This window comes from Neoarius graeffei, chromosome 5 (assembly GCF_027579695.1).
Source record: "Neoarius graeffei isolate fNeoGra1 chromosome 5, fNeoGra1.pri, whole genome shotgun sequence".
In the NCBI taxonomy this organism is placed as follows: Eukaryota; Metazoa; Chordata; class Actinopteri; order Siluriformes; family Ariidae; genus Neoarius; species Neoarius graeffei.
This window is the reverse complement of record NC_083573.1, coordinates 30455020-30482730: the sequence shown is the minus strand read 5'-3', so window position 1 is coordinate 30482730 and position 27711 is coordinate 30455020. Positions and strand designations below refer to the sequence as shown.

Here is a 27711-nt window from a genome sequence, read left to right as displayed (position 1 = left end):
CTACATTTACATGCACATCCAAATCGAGCTGCTGTCGGTAATCGAGCTGAAGGTCCCAGCAGGGTGCCAGAGAAATCCAATCCTACATGCACACAATGAAATCGGGCTATTGTGTGAGGTGCATTGTGCACCCGAGCCACAGGTGGCGCTACACGCCCCATCGTGTTGGTACACTTCCGGTTGTTGTCATGAAGAAGAGCTATTCAAGAGTGTAAACAAAGTTATCAGTTCCGTGTTCTCCACTGCGCGTTTTTCTCCCGTCCATGAATTTTAATATATTCAACTCCTTAAGCTGAATGAGCATGAACTCTGTCTCCTCATTGCTCCAGAAGTGCACATTTCTGCTTGCCTGTGGCAGTGGGGGCGTGGTCAAGCGCCGGTCTGTGACAGGAGGGCGGAGCCAGGGAAGGTGAGTGGCAGAATGACGGTACACCTGACGGTAATTAACCTGTGTTTGTGTCTTCCCAGTAACTGTGCCCTATTTAAGGAGGCAGAGGGGACAGCTCATCCCGGGACTAGAACACAGCGCGCGCGCGTGTTTTTCTCTCTCAAGAATAAAAGTAGGCTGTTAAACTGAAAAGTCTGACAATAAAAAGCCTATTAGTACCAGAAGCTTTGTCCTGCCGTCCTCTGTGCTCCACCCACACTTCAGAGAGCTCTACATCGCCATTTTCTCTTCTTCGTTTGTTCCTCCTGACCTCTTCTGCTGCTCGCTACTACTGTTGTCATGCCGACCGAGGCTGTTGTGTTTCCCGCTTGTGGTCTCGTCACTCGTCACTTCCGGAAGTAGCTCGACAACTAGCTCGATAGGGTATACATGCACAAAGTAGCTCGGCAGAAATCGCATAAACTAGGTCGTGTAGCTCGATTCCGAGAAATCAAGTTCGGTTCAATTTCAGCCGAATTAAGGTGTATACATGGCATTTTGAACTTCGATTTCAGTCGAGCAACGGCAGAAATTCGATTCTCTCTATGTGCATGTAAACGTAGTGACTGTCTGACAAGCAGTCTTCACAGGACGTTGCTTGTGTAGTGGGGTGCATATTCACATTCTTTCTCCCCTCCACTAGGAGGAGTCAAGTCTCGGTCTTAACACAGGAACTAATTTTGGGCACTCTGGACTATTTAAGGAAGTGGTGTGTGTTGTGATGGTAGGGGGCCGTTAGTTCCTGGTTGATGCGGTAGGGCGTGCGGAGCAGCCTTGTTTAACTTTCAGTTGCTGCTGTGCTTACATTAGTTACTCTACAACAGGAGTACGCACTGGCTCCGGAGGTTGCTTTTTAGCGGAAGTTGTTTTCTTTCTCTCTGGTCTAGTGGAGCCTGGAGCACTGTTCATGTGCCTGTCCGATTTAGTCGGCGTACGTGTTGGCTTCAGAGTTTTTCTTCATGGTCCGTAGTGGAGCGTGAAGCACTGTTCATGTGCTGGTCTGATTTAGTTGGAGCCAGTCTGATTTAGTCAGAGCATGTATTGGCTTCAGAGTTTTTTTTTTTTTCTTCCTGGTCTGTAGTGGAGCGGAAGTATTGTTTGTGTGATTTGCATGTGCTGGAAGCTGCTCGCCTACTGTTCCCATGGCTTTCGCTGCTGTTGTTTTGTCTCCCGTTTGATTTTCCACTTACAAATGGTGGTTGTTCGGCTTGCTTTTGGCTGCTTCACAGTTGCTGTTAGCCTGTAGGCTACTGCATACTTGGGGGCTTGGTGCAAAGTGGCTAAGTTGTAGTAATTAAGTGCCTGTTGTGTCTGTAGTTTTCTTTTTGGTTTTGCTTATTTTTGTTTGTGAAATGTACTACAGAGTGGGCTAATGTAGCTGTGCCTGTGGTTGTTGTTTTTTTTGGTCGTGGATGTGTATGGTATGTGTGGGCATGATGCCAATTAAGTATATGTAGAAAGAGTGTATGTATGCTTGTGAATCTGTATGACCCGTCTAATTTTGTCTCCTGTGACCAAGGTAGCTGGGTTTTTTTTTTTTTTTTTTCCCCTGTCCAGTGGGAGCGCTTCGGGACAATGTTCAGCCCTAGCTGTGAGGAAAGTTAAGTCATATTACTGTGCTCTCAGTATATTTAACTTTTTAGAATGCCAGTAGCTGCTGTAGGTATTTGCCTGATTTGTATATATATATATATATATATATATATATATATATATATATATATATATATATATATATATAATATTTCCCCCCCCCCCTTTTTGGACAGGAGTGTAGCAATCCAGGCGGGTCCTCGGCTGACCTAGAGGTGATGGAGCCTTCTCACTTTTTCCTTTGTTGTGTCCACAACGGGTGATTTTTGTTTTGTTCTATAGTTGTGTGCTGTGATTTTGTTTGTGTTTCTTTTCTGGGCCTCTGCCCTTTTCTCTTGTCTGTCAGCCTGGCGTGCTTGGTCTGTCCTAGTTCCATTTATTAAAGTAAGCAGTAGGTACTATGGCTAAATGGCTATTATGTATGTGCAGTGTCCTGGGTTATCTGGAGTATGTTTAAGTGAGGTGCGTGGTTGTTTTAAAACCTGTATTTCTTTTATCAGTGGTTGTTATTCATGTGTTGTAATAAATATTTTGTGTGGAACATACTGTACCTCCCTGGCCTAAGAGTGTTTGAACCTGTGTGTCTATTTGTTTGTCATGGTTAATGTCTTAGTAACTGGTTAATGGTGTCTGGGAACATAATTCCCAGACTGGTGTAGTCGACTACCAAAATTTACATTTATTGCCTGGCCTTCGCTACACTTGCAAGCATGGTCCTCCCTCGTCTTTTGAACACAATTATTGTGCAAGTTCACGCGCATGAAGGAGTTCAAAGTTCAGTTCATACTAAACACACTTGAGCAGAACTCGCTAGGCCAAGTCAGTGAAAGCCATTGGTTTGAAAACAGGATAGAACGGTCAAACACTAAAAGACAGCTAACTTGCCGACGTAATTTTCTCTTGAGTTGTACAATCAAACCACCGTTTTGCTTTCTATCTGTGTGCACACAGCACAAATCCCACTGTAGCCAGATATCTATAAAGATGCATATTTATCTATATGGTTGCATTTACATGTAAACGAAGGTTTCAGTCACTGAAAACGGATACTTTCGAAAACTCCAGGCAAAGTGGAGATTTCTGGAAACTCTGAATTGCCTGAGGACAGAATTGTAACTATGTCTACAAAGTGAGAACTTGAAGAGAGTATAAGAGACGAATAACTTACCTCCCAAATTAAATGCACGTTCACGTAGTTCGTAGGTTGCGTTGTCGGACTAGAGCATGACTATCTGATACCACCACCGTCATGACAACCTGCTCATCCACCTGCTGCTTGAACGCGCGAAATGTTTGTGTGCTACGGTAATATTCATCCCTGCAGAAACCAAATAGGCGGAACAAAAATCCAGCGGGCGGAACTAACATTTCGTGGGACATATCGGTTTTATAAGTTTTATTGTCTGGCCCTGGGGTGGCCAGGGCGGGGCCAAGGCTTACCCCGGGGTGGCCACGGCCCCCGGCCACCCCTTAGCTCCGCCCCGATTCGGATTTGGCAATTGGAGACGAGGACTCGGATTTTTTCTTTATTTTTTGTAACATGCCATAATAATTTGGCAGAAGATATTTATAGCTACATTAATTTTTACACTAATTTCGTGCAAGAGTGTCACACCTGTGTGCCTTGGCGCTTGCATCAGATAGACTCTTGGGCGCGCTCCAGACAGTGCGCACACCAAGCAGACTCTCATGCGTGCCCCATAAACGACTCGCATCTGCACAGGATTGAGGTGCAATCAGCATGCCTATATAACAATTGTGAAAACACACCTTGCACCATGTTGAGTTGCGTTGCTGACACCTTACCGAGCTTTATTTCCTTGTTTGGTTTCCTGAGCCCTGATTTCCTGTTTCTCATCTTTGATTCTGCTGAGTCTACGATAGCCTGTTTGTGGCTCGCTTGACCTATTGCCTGTTTCACCATTTTACTATTTTGCCTGCCATTCTGGGGTAGGTTTCCCAATAACGTTGCCCTTTAGGGCTAAAGAGTGAGTTAGACTCTTCAGCAACGGACCTTGTCTCTATACGTGGTTTTCCCGAACTCACTCGTTTTTTAATTAAATGAAAACATTCACACGAAAGAATGAGCAAATAATAAACTAAAGAACGAAGTAAATGTTTTCCCCATGCCCACTCATTTCAGTTACCCAAACATAGTCAGGATTATTTTAACTGTTCTCCATGATGCCAAGCTGGCAATGTTCTCCCTTATATGTGCACGCACAGACAGAGGTTTTAATCTGTGTGTACCCAACAAGGTCGAATTTACATATGTATATATGTAACTGAATTAGGGCCTTGGCTAGATTTTGGCTTTTACAACACTAAAGTCCAACTACGCCACCCTGGGAATTTTACCCAGGGAATAGTCACTTGAATGAAAAAATTATAATTGAACCTGACTCATAAAATAAAGCCAGGGGGTTCCCACACAGGCAAGTTCACAAAAGAACAGATATGGTTCATTTAGTTCACAACAAAATTGAGTTTAATTTCACCTCCATAAATAAAAACGGGAAATAATGTTAAGATTAAGAATACAAAACTAAAAGGAGGGAAAACAGCATCTAGGTTAACAGTGGTTTAAAAGCTATCCTAAACCCAGAAAGGTAAATACAGAGGTCACATAAGGTGACTAAATAAATAGCAAAATAGTTCAACATGCAATCAACTTAAAATAAAACACACCAAATAGCAAAACAAACATAAAAGTAAAGCCACCTATGAAAACACAACTGGTAGACACCTCTATAAAGAAGGGGGTCCAAATAAAATCACTTAAAACAAAACCTAGTGCTGTTACTCAATAAAATGTTACAAACAAAATAAAACTTCCAATAACGTTAAAAAACAAACAAAGCACCAGTGGCAGGTTCAGCTGCATGGGTTGAAACGGTCTTGTTAATATCCACTGGCCAATGTTAAAAACACAAAGGTGACACCAGAAACATCGTCTCGAACCAGAGCCTGAACAGCAAGCAGCAAAGCCCAGACGTGTAGCAGTGGTTATACAGCACGCTGATGCCTGCCTTTATACTCCGAGGTAACGCCGACAGCTGCCACACCGGAAATGACGGGGAAGACTGACTTCGCCTGCTGGTTACACACACATTATATATTTAAAGGTGGTCAATCAAATGATGCGGTTGGAGTGTTGGACTCAACTAATTTTTTTTTTTAATAAATGACTTGGACTTTAACACTGGGGACTCAAGACTGGACTCGGAGTCGAGGTTTAGTGACTCGACTACAACACTTATTTATATATATGTTCGAGTCCAGCGGCCGACGAGGGTCTTTCTGTGTGGAGTTTGCATGCTCTCCCCATGTCCGCGTGGGGTTCCTCCACAGTCCAAAGGCATGCAGGTTAGGCTAATTGGTGACTCTAAATTGACCGTAGGTGTGAATGTGAGTGTCAATGGTCGTCTGTGTCTATGTGTCAGCCCTATGATGACCTGATGACTTGTCCAGGGTGTACCCCGCCTCTCGCCCATAGTCAGCTGGGATAGGCTCCAGTTTGCCCGCGACTCTGCAGGACAAGATAAGCGGCTACAGATAATGGATGGATGGATGTTTGAGCCCAGCGGCCGACGAGGGCCTTTGTGTGTGAAGTTTGCATGCTCTCCTCATGTCCGCGTGGGTTTCCTCCAGGTGCTCCGGTTTCCCCCACAGTCCAAAGGTGTGCAGGTTCGGCTAATTGGTGGCTCTAAATTGACCATAAGTGTGAATGTGACCACTTAGCTATTTCTGTTAAGGGTGGCGAGATGTGGTGAGTTAGGATCCAATAGCAGAACACAAACCAGAAAATCCAATGAATAAAAAATGATTTAATTAAAGTCCAAAAAAAAAAAAGAGTCAACAAAGATAGCAAAAATATTCCAGACAATGAGGTAGACAAAGTGCTAATATGAAAAAACATGAAAAATAGTTCAGACAACAACCATAGTGCAAAAAACAAGAAAAAAAAAAGACAAAATGTGAGTACAAAAAACCGTGGCGAAGACTAGGCAAAACAGAGAGCAAAAATCACAAAGCAAAAAATGGCACAGTGATAAGAAACAGACAAGACATTCTGGCAAAGTCCCCTTCTGAGAACAGCCTATTTATACACAGCAGAGCAGACCAGGAAGTGAATGCCGGCAAGATGGAAGTCCTGTCCCGGATCCGGATTGCGCTGAACTGGGAAACAGTAAATCTCCGGAGTGGAAGTCCGGGGCGGATCATGACAATTTCTGGGTCATTTTACTCATTTACAAACAAGTTTGTGTCAAAGGCAGGCAACAGATGGATGTAAAAGAAGGGAGTTTAAGGCAGCACACTGGCAGACAAATCCAAACATTAGACAAAAGGCAGATTCAAACCAGCCAATGGTCAGATAAGGCACAAACAGGCAATGAGAGGCAATATCAAAAAGGCAAAGTACAAAACCAGAAAAGCAGCACAATAATCAAAAGGTTTGGTAAAATCAGCCATTTACTTCATAGTGGCTCGGTGCAGTGTGCTGTGGTGATTGAGTCCAGGTGTGTGCAATCAGGGGGTGTGAGCAGTGAAGCAGAGGATCAGAATCAGAAAAAGCGTTATTGCCAAGTAATTGTTGAAACTACAAGGAATTTAGTTTGGAGTTAAGGTGTTAAATAAATAAACACTAAATAAAGACAGCCTATTCTATTAAAGGGGCTACATAAAAACGGTCTATTCTAAGATATTAAGAAATAAGTAATAAGTAAACAAAAATGGTATTGTCATCCATGGCAGCGATGCTTCAAGGCTGCTGTGAATGCTGGGAAGTGGAGTCTTGATTGCAAGCAGGTACAGACGTGACAGTTCAGCAAATGCTGTTTGACTCCAGTTCTGCCATAGAAACAACGTGGTCCTGCTCTGCTTATTTGTAGTCACATCTAGATTCACGTCAATTTTGAAGCTATCTGCACACAGAATATGGCACACTAACAGATGTTAGAATATTAATTTTACTAATTTCTATTCGAGAGAATAGTTAACTGAGCATTTAAAGAATAAGTGAGGGCTATGTGAGGAACTTACCTTTGATGCCTTTTCCTCTTCCAATATCTACAACCTATACATAAAAGAGCAACAGCACAAAGAATACTCGCAGCAATAACACCAATCCGAATGTTACTGTGTGGATCTGGAAAAAGTGAACAAACCGGTTATAGAAAAAATAGGTTAATATAGTTCCCTATCCAATGTCAGGAATACAGGCGATAGATGGATGTAAAAGCATCAGAGAGTTTAATAAGACAAATCCAATATCCAATCAAAATCCAATATGCAAAAGTAGAGTTAAAAAAAAAGAGGCAGTGGTCAGGCAAGATGAAAACAGATTATCAGAAGCAAAGACAAAGAGTGCTGTAAAAAAATTGTGTATATATATATATATATATATATATATATATATATATATATATATATATATATAAAATCTCCCCGGGCACTGTAGCGCATGTGCTCACTGCTCACTCGTGTGTGTGTGTGTGTGTGTGTTTTCGTTCAGTGCTTTAGATGGATGAAAGCAGAGCCTAATTTATCTAAGGGGATTAATAAATCTCATCTCATCTCATTATCTGTAGCCGCTTTATCCTTCTACAGGGTCGCAGGCAAGCTGGAGCCTATCCCAGCTGACTATGGGCGAAAGGCGGGGTACACCCTGGACAAGTCGCCAGGTCATCACAGGGCTGACACATAGACACAGACAACCATTCACACTCACATTCACACCTATGGTCAATTTTAGTCACCAGTTAACCTAACCTGCATGTCTTTGGACTGTGGGGGAAACCGGAGCACCCGGAGAAAACCCACACGGACACGGGGAGAACATGCAAACTCCACACAGAAAGGCCCTCGCCGGCCCCGGGGCTCGAACCCAGGACCTTCTTGCTGTGAGGCGACAGCGCTAACCACTACACCACCGTGCCGCCGGATTAATAAATTAAAAAAAAAAAAAAATCACCAGCTGCCAGCAGTTATTGACAGGGCTGCCATATCTGGGATTTAGATATCTTATGCATGTAAGCTTAGCTAAGTGATTTGTACATTCCTATTAAATGTGCTTCTGGTAAAATTGGTGTCCCTACTTCCTTTCCACCTTCATCTGATGAATGTTCATATTTTAAGTCAAAAGTAATATTTCTGAAAAGTATCATTTACCATGTCTGCCGATGACGTCCAGAACACTACTGTTGTCACCATTTCGAGCTAGGAAGTGGAGTTTTACATGCAGGACACAGACAAGTGGAGTGTTAGCACACAATGAAATGTCCCAGTGCTCATCTCATCATCTCTAGCCGCTTTATCCTTCTACAGGGTCGCAGGCAAGCTGGAGCCTATCCCAGCTGACTACGGGCGAAAGGCAGGGTACACCCTGGACAAGTCGCCAGGTCATCACAGGGCTGACAGATAGACACAGACAACCATTCACACTCACACCTACGGTCAATTTAGAGTCACCAGTTAACCTAACCTGCATGTCTTTGGACTGTGGGGGAAACCGGAGCACCCGGAGGAAACCCACGCGGACACGGGGAGAACATGCAAACTCCACACAGAAAGGCCCTCGCCGGCCCCGGGGCTCGAACCCAGGACCTTCTTGCTGTGAGGCGACAGCGCTAACCACTACACCACCGTGCCACCCTTGTCCCAGTGCTGTTATGTAAAATATCAGCACTCTTGGAATGCTGCTAATCAAATTAGTGGACTGGAACTAACTGTTGTACAAACATCTGTTTCTAATAAATCACAGGGCTGCACAAATAAAAAGAAAATGTCATTTAAACATGAACCTAGGTGAATAATACGCACTCACAATGAGTGTTAAAACAGGATCATGCATATCTCTCTTTCATGACTATCTAATTATCATCAGGGAGAGCAAATTTTTTTCTTTAAATTGACTTTCACATTGCCAAAGCTATAAAACAAAGATACTCACCTTGAATAGGTGCTACAGTTGGTGAACAGTTGCCTGTAAGGTAGAAAAATGATTCTATAACCATGACTCGGATAGATAGATATTCTATAACCATGACTCGGATAGATAGATATTCTATAACCATTGACTCGGATGGATGGATGGATGGATGGATGGATGGATGGATACTTTATTTAGCCCCAAAAGGAAATTCAGATATCCAGCAGCTCATTTAAAAAATAATCATTTTCTACCAGTCATAACCATAAAAAGACTAAAATAAATAGAACAATTATATAACAATAAAAATAAGGATGTACATTAATGTGATACACTTCACAATTAACATCCATTGAGGTTGCACCTGATTTAGGGGCTAAATATATGAAGTTGGAATCTTCATGATCTTTAGGCACCTTCACCTGCTACAGCACGGCTTGCAAGTGTAAAGAGCAGTAAAGTTGGATGGCCAAAGAGAAACACACTTGTATGCTACTGTAGCTTTTATCTTTCTGATATATTTTTAAAGCATTTGTCTGGGTGATACTGTGTAGTAAATAACTCCTTTGTCTTAAAGATATCTGAATGTTTTTAACATTATACTTACATAGGCAGCTGATGGATTTCTGTGGAAATAAAAACAGAGACAGATAAACACATCCAGTCATTAAATAACATCAGTTAGGAAAATACACACCTTGTTAACTTGTCACTGTTGTTTTCTATCATGTTATTACAAAGGACTTCATCTAAAAGACATAAGCTCTTCTACTTTTACTTAAGTGACTTATACTCTAAGTAAGGACTAAACACAAGTTGTGCTGTGAGTGGAAACACTGTTAGTGGTCTGATGTGTCTCAACCTCAGTGTTGACTTTTGTCTGTGTGCTGTGTGGATGTCAGAACCTACACTGTCTAAAATATGATGATTATAAAACTTTATTACTCACCCCAGGATCAGCACTCCAGTATGTTACATTTTCATAGCATTTCTTAAAGGTGACATACCGAAGCCCTCGGCTCTCAATGGTGGTGGTGTTGAAGCTCATTTCGTCTGCCTGGACAACATTCTAAAAATATGCAGATATGCATACAGTATTAAAAATTTATTAAAAATATAAAATCCAAAATGTATTCATTACCTCACTGCCTTGTAGTTGTTTGTGTAGTTTAGTTGTGTATGCATTTAATAATTTCAGTAATTTCCTAAATGTGTGGTACAGGGATTATATACTAATGTGAATTCAGATGTGTTGAGACATCAGCTAAACTGGAGCAGCTGAAGTGCAGCAGCATTTAATTTCTTTCCTGAGAAAGTCAAAACATATTTACAACTTATTTTATTTCTTATTACTAAGCCCTTGCAGTGGAATTACTTATAGAAATAGCATGACATAATTCATGTAAAATCACACAAGTTGGTGTGGTCAGCATCAAACAGAAAGCTGTCCCCAAAGATATTGAAATAGGAAAAATGACAGATGCTTTAGTCAGTTTTATTCATCATGTTATAAAATGCTTACGAGAAATATATTACACATGTATGATAATTGGATATTACACAGCGGCATGAAAATATGAAGTTTATCTTTGAGTGGTGAACATATTCACGAGTGAGCAGAGTGAATGAGTGAAATATTTTTCAACAGGAGATGTCCGTGTATCACCACAGGGAACCCAATCATTAGTGCAAGGCAATGTATCTCAAACACTTGACCACAAGACAGTGAAATTTGTATCTTTATTTCCATAAGATAGATGGGTTTTATCCAGTGCTTATTTTTAATTTGCTTTTTAAATAATAATGTGGGATTATTTACGAGCACATTTTACAGAATATATTCATGACCGTTTCATATAAATCTTGTTAAAACAGTTTTAGTATAAATAGGCAGGTGATTATAGGAAATCGTACGCGCTGATTGGTTGAGAGATTCAGACTATTTCTCAGTAATTACCGCAAGTGACTTGGCAGATTGGCTGCCAATCGCTTCGTCACCGTAAGTGAGGAAGAATTACAAATTATGAAAGAAAATGCTGTTCCTAAAAGCACTAAAGATGCTACAAAGTTTGGTGTAAAACTATTCAAAAGTAAGGTGGAATTGTGATTTCCATCTATCCATCCATCCATTATCCGTTACCGCTTATCCTGTGCAGGGTCGCGAGCAAGCTGGAGCCTGTCCCAGATGACTATGGGTGAGAGGCAGGGTACACCCTGGACAAGTCGCCAGATCATCACAGGGCTGACACACACAGACAAACAACCATTCACACTCACGGTCAATTTAGAGCCACTAATTAGCCTAACCTACATGTCTTTGGACTATGGGAGAAACCGGAGCACACCCACACGGGGAGAACATGCAAACTCCACACAGAAAGGCCCCTGTCGCCCATTGGGCTCGAACCCAGAACCTTCTTCCTGTGAGGCAACAGTGCTAACCACTACACCACCGTGCCACCCTTTTTGATAATGCATCAGAAATAAAAGTAACTAAAAGAGACTACCAAAATTTTATTCTTGTTACTGCAACGGAAGTCTATCTTTAAAATGACTTGTGCAAAGTGGCACATCATGACTGACCTGAACCTAATCAGAGATGAAAGAAGAAAGATAAACAAATATTCAGCCACTACCCCTTCCCAAGACTCAACTATTCACAAAATAATCTGATTTAGCTAAACTAACAACATATGAACAGAACAGCAACCAAAAAATGGAGTTATAATGGACAACAGTTGATGTATATACTCACATTAATCTGCCAGGTGTCGTGCTGAGACACAGGGACAGTTTCATCAAGATTAAATGTGACTGTACCATTCGGATGCTGATGGCCAGAGCAGCCACTTCTTCCCCCACATAGAAGAAACGGGACCAATATACTGATGACTGTATGAAAAATAAACAGTTATAACTTTATTATAACCAAAGACAAAACATACTCTATGTTTGTCAGTTTTACTCAACTCACTGAAAAATTGAACCATGGGACAAACAAACAAACAAACAAACAAACAAACAAACAAACAAACAAACAAACAAAAATTGCATCAAGTTTTGCAGGTATTTAAAAAAAAAATCCTGGCTAAAATCCTTTTATATGCTGTGACAGATCAGTTGAATAAAACATCAAACAAAAATAGTATCTATGACATGCTGATACATTTTTTGAGGTTTCTTTTTTTTTGCATCTGCTCCAGTCTATGTTTTATTTTCTTCTACCCCCCCCCCCCCCCCCAAACACACACACGAACTGATTAGCTGACTACACCACCCCTTGGGTTATTCTCAGAGCAAAGTGGAACTCTTTCTTCCAGAGAGAGAACATAATAAATAAAACACACACTTTATTCAATACTCCTTAAAGTATCAACTCAGTTTGGTTGGTCAATAAAAAGAGGATAAAAGAGACCAGCTATCTGGCAAACTGAGTCACAGGAGTTAGTTGGAGCACCGATTCAGGTGTTAGGACAACAACCCAGGCACGCTTTACAGAGTAATGAATAAATACACAAATAAATACTACAATCCTTCAGGCAATCAAAGTCCCTCCCAGGCAGTCTCCTGTTCTAGTACTAACCAGGCGGTTAGTTCGAGTAATCTCAAAGGAATGTATAATATATAAATAGACGAAACATTCCTTTGAGATAATGGAAAGTACCACGCTGTAAAAAAAAAAAAAACATAAGACATGTCTAAGGTATTGACATGAAACACCAGGATATTTAAATAATATTTCAGTGTCTTCTAAGAAGACATGGGTGTATAAGGAGGATGCAAGAAAACACTCGTGTCTATTATACAGACACCGGTATCTAACAGTAGACACAAGACATCTCTTCCAGGCATGACTAAATACCCTATAGACATGTCTTCTAAATATTTTAAATACCCAAGACATGTCTTCTAAGTGTTAGGGGTATTTAACCTTGCTCTGGTGTTAGCTTTCTGTTACTATCTCTTATGTTAACGGGTCGGTTTTGACCCGTGTCTTAAATCAGCCATAAAATACCCTAAAAACAATTATTTATCATCCAATTTGTTTCTTACCTCTTGGTTACCTTGTTAGGCTCCCTTATCCATGAAAAGATTGGTTTCAATATTTTTGTTGTGGCCCCCTGGGCCTTTCTTTTAACAGCATACCCCTCGTTTTCAATATAAAAAAGTGGTCAAATGAACCTCAAGAGAATAATGTAAACAAATAAAAGGTTGTTCTGTTACCTGACTATTACTGAGGGGTATTAGATCACATCTCTTAAATGTTCAAAAAAAAAAAGATTTTAATTTTAATATTAACTATAGTAACATCTATGGTGTTCCGGGTCAATTTCGACCCATATATATTTACTTCAAGAAAAGGGAAAAAAAACAAGTCTTTTTTTTTTTCAAAAAATATTCCTGCCTGTCGATGTGTCCCAGAGACTATCAGTGGCCTCATTGCTGGATCTGTACACTCCAGCAAGGAGAAGAACACCAATGTAGGCATCCAGGCATTCCTCATCAATGTCATTCCACATGTTGCCATGGACTTTTTTTCCTTCAAGGTTTGTCATAGCAATTATGACTTTTTTTAGTGACAATGGCATAAACAGATCAAAGCATGACTTGATGTCACTTACTCTCGTCACAGCAAACCTTGTGATCCCAGGGGTCATTTTGATGACATTTGCAGCAGCTGTCCTGCCATGTACGTCAGGAGGTACTGAGCTCCAACAGATGTTGCCACTTTTGGATCTGAATGTTTCAGCAGGAGCAGCTTCAGCACCGGTGACCTCCTCATCAGGCTGATCAGATATGTCTTTGTCTTCTGGTTGATACGCCACATCATCTTCCTCCTCAGAGACCTGCTCATCTCCATCGCTATACTGCTCTGTATCCTCTGCCTCATTATCAGCAAAGATATGATCCAGAGCTTGGCTTACATTCAGTCCTCTTCTCATTGTTGCATGCTGTAAATTGGAGATGTGTACTCTGCAAGTCACCAACTCTAAACTCAAGGCCTTACATGCCTGGACATGTCTGTCTTTGTTTGTTCTGTCAAACAGGCAAAGAGAAAAGCCCCTGACTGAAGCTCAAGTGGTTGGAGGAAGAGCTGGCTGTAGGCTGTAGGCTGTTTGTGTGTTTATGATTTCAGTTTTGGCATTTATTATTGTTTTATAATCTTATATTTTAACTGGGTTGAAATTGACCCTAACAACACAAAGGTCACAATTTTCACCAGAGCATTTTATAATTTAGTAAAATTATTTTTTTGGATTTTATTTTGTTTAAATAGAAGTTCCTGACAAAGTCAAAAAGTCTTGATGCAATAAACAAATTTACGTAGTACTTTTATGCATGCTAAACCTAAAAACGGGTCGGTGCCGACCCTAACACTAGTAAGCCCTTTTTTATTTACATTGCAGGTGCATTGGTTACAGTGAGAATCTGTATTGTTGTGCCTCATCAGGTGGCAGTAGGTCTGATCATCCGATCTCTGTGGAGATCACCAAGTTCAACTCACTGTTACGTCATGCACAGTCACCATTACTCATTCAAAATGCACTGCACCATCCACTTTCCCTCTCGTAAACACACACACACGCTCTTAAACTCCCTTCTACTTTACTCTACTCTACTCTACTCTGGTCTGGGCTGTTACTTTCTAACGAGAGGCTCACAATTCCATTATACTCATTTCCTCATGCACATTACAGCTAACAGCCTGGAGGGAAACTAAAACTAAGAGTAGCATCTCAAATAAAACATAAAAACAAACAAACAGTCGTGATAGCTGTAGAAGAGAAACATCAGCTATGTCAGTCCAAAAATGCACAAGGAAAAGAAATCCTAAAGCCTTTACATTTTCCAGGTGTCATGCAGAGGGAACTCAATAAAGTTCACCCGTTTTTCATTTCCTGATGGTCTCAGCATGACAATTCTCTCTCTCTCTCTCCATAAGTTCATCAATGATAAATACTCCACCATTTAAAACCAATTCCGCCCCAAAATCCCCACAAGAAAGGACAAACCCATCGCAGATAGTTTGCGTATAGATTCATGTATTATAGCGGAGCCCCATAGGCACAGACTGAGGATACATAAAGAAAACCATCGAGTTGTTTTCTGATGGACTCGGTCCTGTGCCTGCCACCACAGGAAACCCAACAACTAGTGAAGTGTGAAGTCATGCCTGATTATTTATTCATTTATTTATTTAGGCGATTCTCGATATAAAACAAAAGCGCTGGCTATTATATAAGAAGATTCTACAACCCAGAAACAGATGGGAGCTCCGCTTTTCGGCAGGGCTTAAATCTATATATTTTATAAAACACGGTTTGAGGTTTAGAACAGGAAAGTAACGTTTTTACAGACACTTACAGAACATCCACCAGGCGCACTGAGAGAACTCTGGCATCCTGTGCTGTCTCTCACTCCGGGGTTCGAGCGGAAAACCAACTCCAACAGGCGGCGAGGATACCGTCGGAATGAATGAGCAGGCTCGCGCATCCTCCTCGCGCTCACACGGACTGACTGACTGACATGCGCTTCCGACCAATCACGAAACACCAGTATTTCCAACGGCCAATCACTTACCGCTCTTTTTGTGTTTAAGTTAAACACAAAGGGAAAAAAGCGAGTAATAGTATAATATACAATATTTTGTTAATGCCTAAAAGTTTAGTTTGTGGTGCTGTGAATAAAGACTTATTTCTGTAAGAAATAAACTTTCAGGAATAAATGATAATCTGTTCTTTTCTATTCTGATAAAACTCTATTCTATTCTTCATGTACGCTAATTCGTAATTTGGTAGATCAATGAAAATTATCAATAAATTAATATGCAAATAAGTTGCCTGTATGACGTCATCTAGCGAAGACTACACATAGATTTCTGAGCGTGTTTTAACTGCTTTCCTCTGAAAACAAATGGCAACACCGTGAACTGGTTGTTTTAAACTCTTTTTGGATATGTTTACAAAAAAAAGAAAAAAAAAAGAGTTGTTCCAGTTTCCTTCATATCTATTTCATGGCTTTAACACTGCTTCTTTTTGTCTGCATTCATGATAAAAGTTTGTAAATGCGTAATAAGGTAGTTTGTGCAGGTGTCATGGAAAATTTAAGTTATTTGACAAATAATTTGACTATAAGATGGTATTTTCTATTCTGGTTTAAGCCTATTTAATTTTATTCTTTTCTATTTTACAAGCTGTGACAGGGGCGGCACGGTGGTGTAGTGGTTAGTGCTGTGGCCTCACAGCAAGAAGGTCCGGGTTTGAGCCCCGTGGCTGGCGAGGGCCTTTCTGTGTGGAGTTTGCATGTTCTCCCCGTGTCCACGTGGGTTTCCTCTGGGTGCTCCGGGTTCCCCTACAGTCCAAAAACATGCAGGTTAGGTTAATTGGTGACTCTAAATTGACCGTAGGTGTGAATGGTTGTCTATGTGTCAGCCCTGTGATGACCTGGTGACTTGTCCAGGGTGTACCCCGCCTTTTGCCCATAGTCAGCTGGGATAGGCTCCAGCTTGCCTGCGACCCTGTAGAACAGGATAAAGCGGCTAGAGATAATGAGATGAGATGCTGTGACAGTTTGTATGAGTGGGAGGAGCACAGAAGGACGGCAGGCCAGAACTGAGTTCACAAAACTCTTTTATTTTGCACTTTTCAGTTGCAATAGTCTCCAGCCACGCACACACACACAAGTCGTCTGGTTGGGGAGAGAGCGCTCCTCCTCTGCTCTCTCTCTCTCTCTTTAAATAGGGTGCGGTCACTGGGGAGGAAACACAAACACACGTTAATAAACATCTGGTGCAGTGATTCTGCCACTTACCTTCCCTGACTCTGCCCTCCGGTCACAGACTGATGCTTGACCACGCCCCCGCTGCCACATACCCCCACCGCCCGACTCAGGCCGGGTGGCCGTCCGGCCTGCAGCCGACTCCCCCCCCCCCCCCCCTTGACGGGAGAGGAAGTCCGCCACGACCATCTGCGCCCCCGGCCTGTGGATCACCTTGAAGTTAAAGGGTTGGAGTGCCAGATACCAACGGGTGATCCGCACGTTGGCATCCTTTATGCGGTGGAGCCACTGCAGGGGTGCGTGGTCCGAACAGAGGGTGAAAGGGCGTCCCAGCAGGTAGTAGAGGAGGGCGTGGACCACCCACTTGATGGCCAGGCAGTCTTTTTCGATGGTGCTGTAGCGCCCCTCATGCACCGACAGCTTTCTGCTGATATACAGCACTGGACAGTCCTCCCCCTCCACCTCCTGGGACAAAACAGCCCCCAGCCCTCTGTCCGACGCATCCGTCTGCAACATAAAGGGGAGAGAAAAGTCAGGGAAGTGTAACAGTGGCCCCCCACACAGTGCAGTCTTCACCTCAGAGAAAGTCCACTGGCATTGCTCCGTCCACTGGACCGGATCTGGTGCACCCTTTTTAGTGAGATCAGTCAGCGGGCTGGTGATGTCCGAATAATTAGGTATAAACCTACAATAGTAGCCAGCCAGTCCCAGGAACTGTCTCACCCCCTTTTTGGTCTTGGGCCTCGGGCAGGCCGCAATTGCTGCTGTCTTGTTAATTTGGGGACGCACCTGCCCGTTGCCCAAGTGGAAGCCCAGATACCGTACTTCCACCAGCCCAATCGCACACTTCTTCGGGTTGACTGTGAGACCCGCCTGCCTCAGTGACCTAAGGACGGCCCTCAGATGTTGCAGGTGCCGCGGCCAGTCATTACTATAAATAATGATGTCATCGAGGTATGCAGCTGCATAGGTGCTGTGGAGGCGGAGGACCCTATCCATCAGCCGCTGGAACGTAGCGGGTGCCCCAAACAGCCCAAAAGGAAGTGTGACAAACTGGTGTAAGCCAAACGGTGTGGAAAAGGCAGTTTTTTTCTCGGGATAATGGAGTCAAGGGGATATGCCAATAACCCTTTGTCAAATCCAGTGTCGAGTAAAAGCAAGCTGTGCCTAGTTGATTGAGCAACTCATCAATACGAGGCATTGGGTATGCGTCGAATTTAGACACTGCATTGACTTTTCTATAGTCTACACAGAACAGGACCGACCCGTCGGCCTTGGGTACCAAGACCACCGGGCTGCTCCAGTCACTGTGGGACTCGTCGATGATGCCCATTTCGAGCATGGCCTTGAGTTCTTCCTGAATCACTTTTTTCTTGTGTTTGGGTAGCCTGTAAGGGCGGCTGTGCACTACCACCCCCGGGGGCGTCTCAATGTGGTGCTCTATGAGGTCAGTGCGGCTGGGCAGGGGCGAGAACACGTCCGAAAATTCGGTCTGCAACTGGGCAACCTCCACGAGTTGGGTCGGGGATAGGTGGTCTCCACAGGGGACCGGAGAGATACGCGATGTCAATGTTCCCTTTTGAACCTCCGGCCCCAGCTCCGCCTTCTCTGGAACCACGGACACCAATGCCACGGGGACCTCCTCATTCCAGAGTTTGAGCAGATTGAGGTGGTAAATCTGTAGCACCCCACCCCTGTCCATTCGCCTCACCTCGTAGTCAACGTCCCCGACTTGTGTGACCTCAAAGGGTCCTTGCCACTTGGCGATCAGTTTGGAGCTCGACGTGGGCAACAGTACGAGTACTTTATCTCCAGGTGCGAACTCCCTAAGGCGCGTACCCCTGTCGTACAGGCGGGTTTGTCATTCTTGGGCCTGCCGCAAATTCTCCTGGGTTAGGTGTGTGTGTGTGTGTGTGTGTGTGTGTGTGTGTGTGTGTGTGTGTGTGTGTGTGGAGTTTTGCGCGCAGGTCAATAACATATTGAATTTCATTTTCACTTGGTGAACGTCCCTCCTCCCAATTTTCTCGCAGCACATCTAGAATGCCGCGTGGCTTAGGCCCATATAACAATTAGAACGGGCAGAACCCCGTGGAGGCTTGTGGGACCTATCGCACTGCAAATAACAAGGGTTTGAGCCATTTATCCCAATTACATGCATCCTCACTTACGAATTTTGAAATTATATTTTTGAGGTTGCGATTGAACCATTCAACTAAACCGTCCATTTGTGGGTGATAAACGCTGGTGCGGATCGGCTTAATTCCCAGTAACCCATACAGTACAGTTTGTTCAGTGTATGCGACATAAACAAGGTGCCTTGATCAGTCAGAATCTCTTTGGGGATTCCAACTCGGGAGATGACGTGGAAGAGCGCTTCCGCAATACTGCATGCTGAGCTATTGCGAAGAGGCACTGCTTCTGGGTATCGCGTTGCATAGTCCATCAGAACTAAAATAAAGTGATACCCTCGTGTTGACCGATCTAATGGCCTGACGAGATCCATCCCAATTCTTTCGAACAGGGTCTCGATTAATGGGAGGGGGCACAAAGGCGCTTTTGGAATGGCTGCTGGATTTACTAACTGGCATTTGTGGCACGCCGTACACCACTTACGGACATCGCCGTGAATCCCTGGCCAATAGAACCAGGCCATTATTCGGGCTAGTGTTTTATCCTGCCCTAAGTGTCCAGCCATGGGATTAAAGTGAGCCGCCTGGAATACCAATTCCTGGCGGCTCTTTGGAATCAAAAGCTGCATGACTTGTTCTTTAGTCTGAGTGTCCTGCGTCACTCGGTATAATCTATCTTTTATAATAGAAAAATAGGGGAAGGACGGGGTGGCATTTGGCTGGAGCATTTGACCATTGATTACTCTCACTTGGTCAAACGCATGTCGCAGAGTCTCATCTCGCAACTGCTCTAATGGAAAATCCACGAGAGGTTCCCCAATAGGAGGGGCCTGCTGCTCCTCACTCTGACGCGGAGATGACATAGACGGCTCTGTGACAGCTGCTCCCACCAATGCGACACCGGGACCTCCCCCTGCTGAACTACGGCAGGACCCACTCTTCACTAAATGACTCATTAACTCCCGAAATCTCAGCCAATCAGTCCCCAAAATTATCGAGTGGGCGAGGATTAACCGCTGCCTTTACTCTAAATTTTTCCCCTCGAAAAAGAATGTGGACCAACACTAAAGGGTAGTTGTGAATATCCCCATGCACACACAACACCTTCACCAACTGTGCTCCCCCCAATGCCTCATCTTGCACCAGGCTTTGGTGAATTGAGGTCTGATTACAGCCAGAGTCCACCAATGCCTGATATGAATCCCCTTGGACACTCACCGGTATGCGATACGCTCTGGCCTGATCGAGGGCGGCTCCTGGCGCATCAGGGATCCAAACCACTGTGCCCACCTCCATTGCCGAGCACTGCTGTTGGAGGTGGCCCGGATCCCTGCAGCTCCAGCAAACCGGCCCAGGCTTCCTCTCTGCACCGGCGCTGTGGGGCTCACTCACCTGAGGGGGGGGAAGAGACAGACACAGAAGGGGGAAATGGGAGGGCACTGCGGGTGCGGTGGGCCGGCTGGGGTGGAGCTGGCCCCCATCTCCGCGGTGGGGGAACGGGGCGAGGACAGGACACAGAAAGGGAGAGAGAGAGGAGAGGGGAGAAGAGGATGTCCGCTGTCCTGCCATCGGAACAGCCGCCACATGGTCTTCCGCCAGCTCAATGGCCTGATCTAGCGACGCCGGGCGGTGGCACTGGACCCACTCCGCGGTCCCTTCCGGTTGACGGGCGATGAACTGGTCCAGTGCCACCTGATCGATGATTCCCTCGGCGTCGCGGTTGTCGGCCCTCAATCACCGCCAGCAGGCGTCCCAGAGTTGCTGGCCAAAAGCAAACGGCCGGCCGGCCGACTTCCTCCAGGCACAGAGCGCAGAAGCGCTGTCACTGCTGGTCGGGGGTACGCCCCACACGCTGGAGGACGGCCTGGCAGAGGTCCGCGTAGACCAGCCGGCGGTCCGCGGGGAGCTGTAGCGCGGCCAGCTGCACCTCGCCCATTAGCAGGGGGAGGAGGCGCGCCGGGTGCTGTTCCACCGGCCAGCCCCAGGCCTCTACTGCCTGCTCAAAGAGCGTGAGGAAGGCCTCGGGGTCGTCATGCGGGCCCATCTTAGTTAGGGTGAGGGGGGAAGGGCCCGTGGCGATGGAGGTGGTGGACCCCACCGACGCGAGGAGGTGCCGGAACACCTGTCGATCTTCCTGCTGCGCCAACACCAGGGCCTCGAACCGTTGTTCTTGCTCCTTCCGGAGGGCGACTAGCGCCTGGTGCTGGCTCTGCTGGGCCGTGGCGAGGGCGTGGACCAGGTCCGCGAAGGGGGAGGACTCCATGGGGCTGTTCTTTTTCTGTGCGCCGATCCCGGGTTTTGGCACCACTGTGACAGTTTGTATGAGTGGGAGGAGCACAGAAGGACGGCAGGCCAGAACTGAGTTCACAAAACTCTTTTATTTTGCACTTTTCAGTTGCAATACTCTCCAGCCACGCATGCACGCGCGCACGCACACACACACACACACACAAGTCTTCTGGTTGGGGAGAGAGCTCTCCTCCTCTGCTCTCTCTCTCTCTCTCTCTCTCTCTTTAAATAGGGCGCGGCCACTGGGGAGGACACACAAACACACGTTAATAAACATCGGGTGCAGTGATTCTACCACTTACCTTCCCTGACTTCGCCCTCCGGTCACAGACCGATGCTTGACCACGCCCCCGCTGCCACACATGCCTTCATGAAAACATCCTTCATTATACACACTAAATATAACACAATACACAACACTATAGTATACACGTTACATCAAACACACCCTCACCTGCTGCGCCTTCAGTAGAGTGACACAATTATTTCATTTATAGCTGTAGAGTCATTTATAGTCGTCATTTACAAGTAATATTATAACGCCTTTGGATGTGTCCTGTCATAAATATTAGAAACATTTCTAAATCATCACGTCATATACTTTAGAACAAGCAGTGAAGCAGGACAATTTAGGCTACATGTCTGATAATGATATAATTGTAATTTCACAGTAACAATCCGGAGATTGCTATTTAGCACAGCGACAGCAAATAATACACATCCTTCATTTAGAACTTTATGAACTTGAATTAATACTGTGATGTGCTAATCAACAATTATCTTTTGTTGGAATTACTTGGCTACCCCAAAGTGTCATTTCACCAAAATGCACCAACACAAACATCACGTGGAGGCAGTGTGAGTATTTTTTATTAGGAAATTTCTTCCAGTAAAGTTAATTGTACTGAAAAAACAAATACAGTGGTGCTTGAAAGTTTGTGAACCCTTTAGAATTTTCTATATTTCTGCATAAATATGAGCTAAAACAACATCGGATTTTCACACAAGTCCTAAAAGTAGATAAAGAGAACCCAGTTAAACAAATGAGACAAAAATATTATACTTGGTCATTTATTTATTTAGGAAAATGATCCAATATTACATATCTGTAAGTGGCAAAAGTATATGAACCTCTCGGATTAGCAGTTAATTTGAAGGTGAAATTAGAGTCAGGTGTTTTCAATCAATAGGATTGAATTTGATAGATCAACAGGGATCTATCAAAGTCTGATCTTCACAACACATGTGTGGCGGCAGGGGCGTAGTCAAGCATCAGTCTGTGACCAGAGGGCGGAGTCAGGGAAGGTAAGTGGCAGAATCACTACACCTGATGTCAATTAACCTGTGTTTGTGTGTCTTCCCCAGTGAACGCGCCCTATATAAGGAGGGAGAGAGCGGAGGAAGGGAGCTCTCTCCCCAACCAGATGACTGATGTGTGTGTGCGTGTCTGACTGTCTGGGAGAGTGTGTATGCTGAAAAGTGATACAATAAAGAGTTTTGGAAACTCAGTTCTGGCCTGCCGTACTTCTGTGCTCCACCCACCCATGCAAAGTGTTACAGTGGTGCTGAAACCCGGGATCCAGAGCACAGAGGAGAACAGCCCTAGCCCCTTCACAGACCTGATCCACGCCCTCGCCACGGCCCAACAGAGCCAGCACCAAGTGCTGGTCACCCTCCGAAAGGAGCAAGAATAACGGTTTGAGGCCCTAGTGCTGGCGCAACAGGAAGATCGTCAGGCGTTCCAGCACCTCCTTGCGTCGGCAGGGTCCACCGCCTCCACCGCCGCGGGCCCTCCCCACCTCACCCTAATGAAGATGGGCCTGCACAACGACCCCGAGGCCTTCCTCGCGCTATTCGAACAAGCAGCAGAGGCCTGGGGCTGGCCAGTGGAACAGCGCGCAGCGCGCCTCCTCCCCCTGCTAATGGGCGAGGCGCCACTGGCTGCACTACAGCTCCCCACCAACATCCGATTGGTCTACGCAGACCTGCGCTGGGCCGTCCTCCAGCGTGTGGGGCGCACATCCGAACAACAACGCCAGCGCTTCAGCGCTCTATGCCTAGAGGAAGTCGGCTGGCCGTTCGCGTTTGGCCAGCAACTCAGGGACGCCTGCCGGCAGTGGCCGAGGGCTGACAACCGCGACGCCGAGGGAATCGTTGATCTGGTGGCACTGGAGCAGTTCATCGTCTGACTTCCCGAAGGGACCGCGGAGTGGGTCCAGTGCCATCGCCCGGTGTCGCTGGATCAGGCCTTCGAGTTGGCGGAGGATCATTTGGCGGCTGTTCCCATGGCAGGACCGCAGATCTCCTCTTCTCCTCTCTCTCTCTCCCCCCTCCCCTTCTGTGTCTCGTTCTCGCCCCGTTCCCCCACCGCAGAGGCAGGGGCCAGCTCCACCCCAGCCGGCCTGCCGCACCCGCGGTGCCCTCCCGTTTCCCGCCTCCGTGTCTGCCTCCCCCCTCAGGTGAGTGAGCCCCAGAGTGCCAGTGCAGAGAGAAAGCCCGGGCCGGTTTGCTGGCACTGCGGGGAGCCGGGGCACCTCCAGCAGCAGTGCTCGGCAGTGGAGGTGGGTGAGGTGGTCTGGATCCCTTACATGCCAGGAACTGCCCTCGATCGGGCCGAAGTGTATCGCATACCGGTGAGTGTCCAAGGGGATACATATCAGGCTTTGGTGGACTCTGGCTGTAATCAGACCTCCATCCACCAAACCTGGTGCAAGACGAGGCATTGGGGGGAGCACAGTTGGTGAAGGTGTTGTGTGTGCACGGGGATGTTCACAACTACCCTTTAGTGTTGGTCCACATTCTTTTTTGAGGGGAAAAATTTAGTGTAAAGGCGGCGGTTAATCCTCGCCTTACCCACTCAATAATTTTGGGGACCGATTGGCCGGGATTTCGGGAATTAATGACTCATTTAGTGAAGAGTGGATCCTGCCGTAGTTCAGCAGGGGGAGGTCCCAGTGTGGCATTGGGGGGAGCAGCTGTCACAGAGCCATCTACGTCATCACCGCGTCAGAGTGAGAAGTCGCAGGCTCCTCCTCCTTCTCTTGGGGAATCCCTCACGGATTTCCCGTTAGAACAGTCACGAGACGAGACTCTGTGGCATGAGTTTGACCAAGTGAGAGTAATCGATGGTCAAACGCTCCAGCCAAACGCCACCCCGTCCTTCCCCTATTTCTCCATTATGAGGGATAGATTATATCGAGTGACACAGGACACTCAGATTAAGGAAACCATCTCACAACTTTTGATTCCAAAGAGCCACCGGTTATTGGTATTCCAGGCAGCTCACTTTAATCCCTTGGCTGGACACTTGGGGCAGGATAAGACACTAGGCCAAATAATGGCCCGGTTCCATTGGCCAGGGATTCGTGGCGATGTCCGTAGGTGATGTACGGCATGCCGCAAATGCCAGTTAGTAAATCCAGCAGCCATTCCAAAAGCGCCTTTGCGCCCTCTGCCATTAATCGAGACCCAGTTTGAAAGAATTGGGATGGATCTCGTCGGGCCATTACATCAGTCAACATGAGGGTATCGTTTTATTTTAGGTCTGGTGGACTATGCAATGCGATACCCGGAAGCAGTGCCTCTTCGCAATAGCTCAGCATGTAGTATTGCGGAAGTGCTCTTCCACGTCATCTCCCAAGTCGGAATCCCCAAAGAGATTCTGACTGATCAAGGCACTTCATTTATGTCATGCACACTGTGTGAACTGTATGGGTTACTGGGAATTAAGCTGATCTGCACCAGCATTTATCACCCACAAATGGATGGTTTAGTCGAATGGTTCAATCGCACACTCAAGAATATAAGTAAAAAGTTGGTTCGCGAGGACACATGCAATTGGGATAAATGGCTAGAACCCCTGTTATTCGCAGTGCGAGAGGTCCCACAAGCGTCCACGGGGTTCTGCCCGTTCGAATTATTATATGGGCGTAAGCCGCGCGGCATCCTAGATGTACTGCGGGAAAATTGGGAGGAGGGACCTTCCCCGAGCAAAAATGAAATTCAATATATGTTATTGACCTGCGCGTAAAACTCCACACACTCACTCACCTAACCCAGGAGAATTTGCGGCAGGCCCAAGAATGGCAAATCCGCCTGTATGACAGGGGTACGCGCCTTAGGGAGTTCGCACCGGGAGATAAAGTACTCGTACTGTTGCCCACGTTGAGCTCCAAATTGGTCGCCAAGTGGCAAGGACCCTTTGAGGTCACACAGCGAGTCGGGGACGTTGACTATGAGGTGAGGCGAGCGGACAGGGGTGGGACGCTACAGATTTACCACCTCAATCTGCTCAAACTCTGGAATGAGGAGGTCCCTGTGGCGTTGGTGTCGTTGGTTCCGGAGAAGGCGGAGCTGGGGCCAGAGGTTCAAAAAGGAACATTGACATCGCTTACCTCTCCGGTCCCCTGTGGAGACCACCTCTCCCTGACCCAACTCACGGAAGTTGCCCAGTTGCAGACAGAATTTTCGGACGTGTTCTCGCCCCTGCCCGGCCACACCCGCCTCAAAGAGCACCACATTGAGACGCCCCGGGGGTGGTCGTGCGCAGCCGCCCTTAAAGGCTACCCAAACACAAGAAAAAGGTGGTTCAGGAAGAACTCAAGGCCACGCTCGAAATGGGCATCGTTGAGGAGTCCCACAGTGACTGGAGCAGCCCAGCGGTCTTGGTTCCCAAGGCCGACGGGTCGGTCTGGTTCTGTGTGGACTATAGAAAAGTCAACGCGGTGTCTAAATTCGATGGGTACCCAATGCCTCGTATTGACGAGTTGCTGGATCAACTAGACACGGCTCGCTTTTATTCGACACTGGATTTAACAAGGGGTTATTGGCAGATCCCCTTGACTCCACTATCCCGAGAAAAAATGGCCTTTTCCACACTGTTTGGCTTACACCAATTTGTCACACTTCCTTATGGGCTGTTTGGGGCGCCCGCTATGTTCCAGCGGTTTATGGACAAGGTCCTCCGCCCCCACGCTACCTATGCGGCCACATACTTAGACGATATTATAATCTATAGTAATGTCTGGCCACGGCATCTACAGCACCTGAGGGCCATCTTTGGGTCGCTGAGGCGAGCGGGTCTCACAGCCAACCCGAAGAAGTGTGCGTTTGGGTGGGTGGAAGTACGGTATCTGGGCTTCCACTTGGGCAATGGGCAGGTGCGTCCCCAAATTAATAAGACCGCAGCAATTGCGGCCTGCCTGAGGCCCAAGACCAAAAAGGGGGTGAGCAGTTCCTGGGGCTGGCTGGCTACTATCGTAGGCTTATACCTAATTATTCGGATGTCACCAGCCCGCTGACTGATCTCACTAAAAAGGGGGCACCAGATCTGGTCCAGTGGACGGAGCAATGCCAGCGGGCTTTCTCTAAGGTGAAAGCTGCACTGTGTGGGGGGCCACTGTTACACTCCCCTGACTTTTCTCTCCCCTTTATGTTGCAGACGGACGCATCGGACAGGAGGCTGGGGGCTGTTCTGTCCCAGGAGGTGGAGGGGGAGGATCACCCCATGCTGTACATCAGCAAGAAGCTGTCGGTGCATGAGTGGCACTACAGCACGATAGAGGAGTGCCTGGCCATCAAGTGGGCGGTCCTCACCCTCCGCTACTACCTGCTGGGACGCCCTTTCACCCTCTGTTCGGACCACGCGCCCCTCCAGTGGCTCCACCGCATGAAGGATGCCAATGCGTGGATCACCCATTGGTATCTGGCACTCCAACCCTTTAACTTCAAGGTGATTCACAGGCCGGGGGCACAGATTGTCGTGGCGGACTTCCTCTCCCGTCAAGGGGGGGTGAGTCGGCTGCAGGCTAGACAGCTGCCCGGCCTGAGTCGGGCAGTGGGGGTATGTGGCAGCGGGGGTGTGGTCAAGCATCGGTCTGTGACCGGAGGGCGGAGTCAGGGAAGGTAAGTGGCAGAATCACTGCACCTGATGTCAATTAACCTGTGTTTGTGTGTCTTCCCCAGTGACCGAGCCCTATATAAGGAGGGAGAGAGTGGAGAAAGGGAGCTCTCTCCCCAACCAGATGACTAATGTGTGTGTGCATGTCTGAGTGTCTGGGAGAGTGTGTACGCTGAAAAGTGATACAATAAAGAGTTTTGGAAACTCAGTTCTGGCCTGCTGTACTTATGTGCTCCACACACCCACGCAAAGTGTTACAACATGTTTGTGAAAGTGTATCATGGCACGAACAAAGGAGAGTTCTGAGGACCTCAGAAAAAGTGTTGTTGATGCTCATCAGGCTGAAAAAGGTTACAAAACCATCTCTAAAGAGTTTGGACTCCACCAATCCACAGTCTGACAGATTGTGAACAAATGAAGGAAATTCAAGACCATTGTTACCCTCCCCAGGAGTGGTCAACCAACAAAGATCACTCCAAGAGCAAGGCGTGTAATAGTTGGTGAGGTCACAAAGAACCTCAGGGTAACTTCTAAGCAACTGAAGGCCTCTCTCACATTGGCTAATGTTAATGTTCATGAGTCCACCATTAGGAGAACACTGAACAACAATAGTGTGCATGGCAGGGTTGCAAGGAGAAAGCCACTGCTCTCCAAAAAGAACATT

General features: G+C 46.1%; 1 protein-coding gene across 4 annotated transcripts; it reads right to left on the bottom strand.

The window, feature by feature from the left end:
* Window positions 1-4524: 4524 nt before the first annotated feature.
* Window positions 4525-15450, bottom strand: LOC132886625 (uncharacterized). Of its 4 annotated transcripts, none has more exons than XM_060921526.1 (8): window positions 15318-15450; window positions 11707-11843; window positions 9901-10020; window positions 9559-9577; window positions 8973-9005; window positions 8192-8239; window positions 7064-7169; window positions 4525-6966 (listed from the first exon to the last, which is right to left on the bottom strand). In XM_060921526.1, exons 1-8 carry the CDS (start codon window positions 15352-15354, stop codon window positions 6942-6944), a joined length of 525 nt encoding a protein of 174 aa, XP_060777509.1. In that variant the 5' UTR covers window positions 15355-15450; the 3' UTR covers window positions 4525-6941. The 4 variants fall into 4 exon arrangements, with proteins under 4 accessions (XP_060777509.1, XP_060777510.1, XP_060777508.1 ...); XM_060921527.1 differs by having other exon boundaries at window positions 4525-6945; XM_060921525.1 differs by lacking the exon at window positions 7064-7169 and having other exon boundaries at window positions 4525-6945.
* Between the last annotated feature and the right edge of the window lie 12261 nt (window positions 15451-27711).

Excerpts from the sequence above, each read along its gene's own strand:
- LOC132886625 (XM_060921525.1), bottom strand. The coding sequence starts at position 15,354 with ATGCCAGAGTTCTCTCAGTGCGCCTGGTGGATGTTCT. Across the intron at positions 10,021-11,706 it reads ACGACACCTGGCAGATTAAT|AATGTTGTCCAGGCAGACGA; the intron begins GTGAGTATATAC and ends GCATATTTTTAG. Across the intron at positions 6,946-8,191 it reads GGACGTCATCGGCAGACATG|ATAGCTTCAAAATTGACGTG; the intron begins GTAAATGATACT and ends TTCTGTGTGCAG.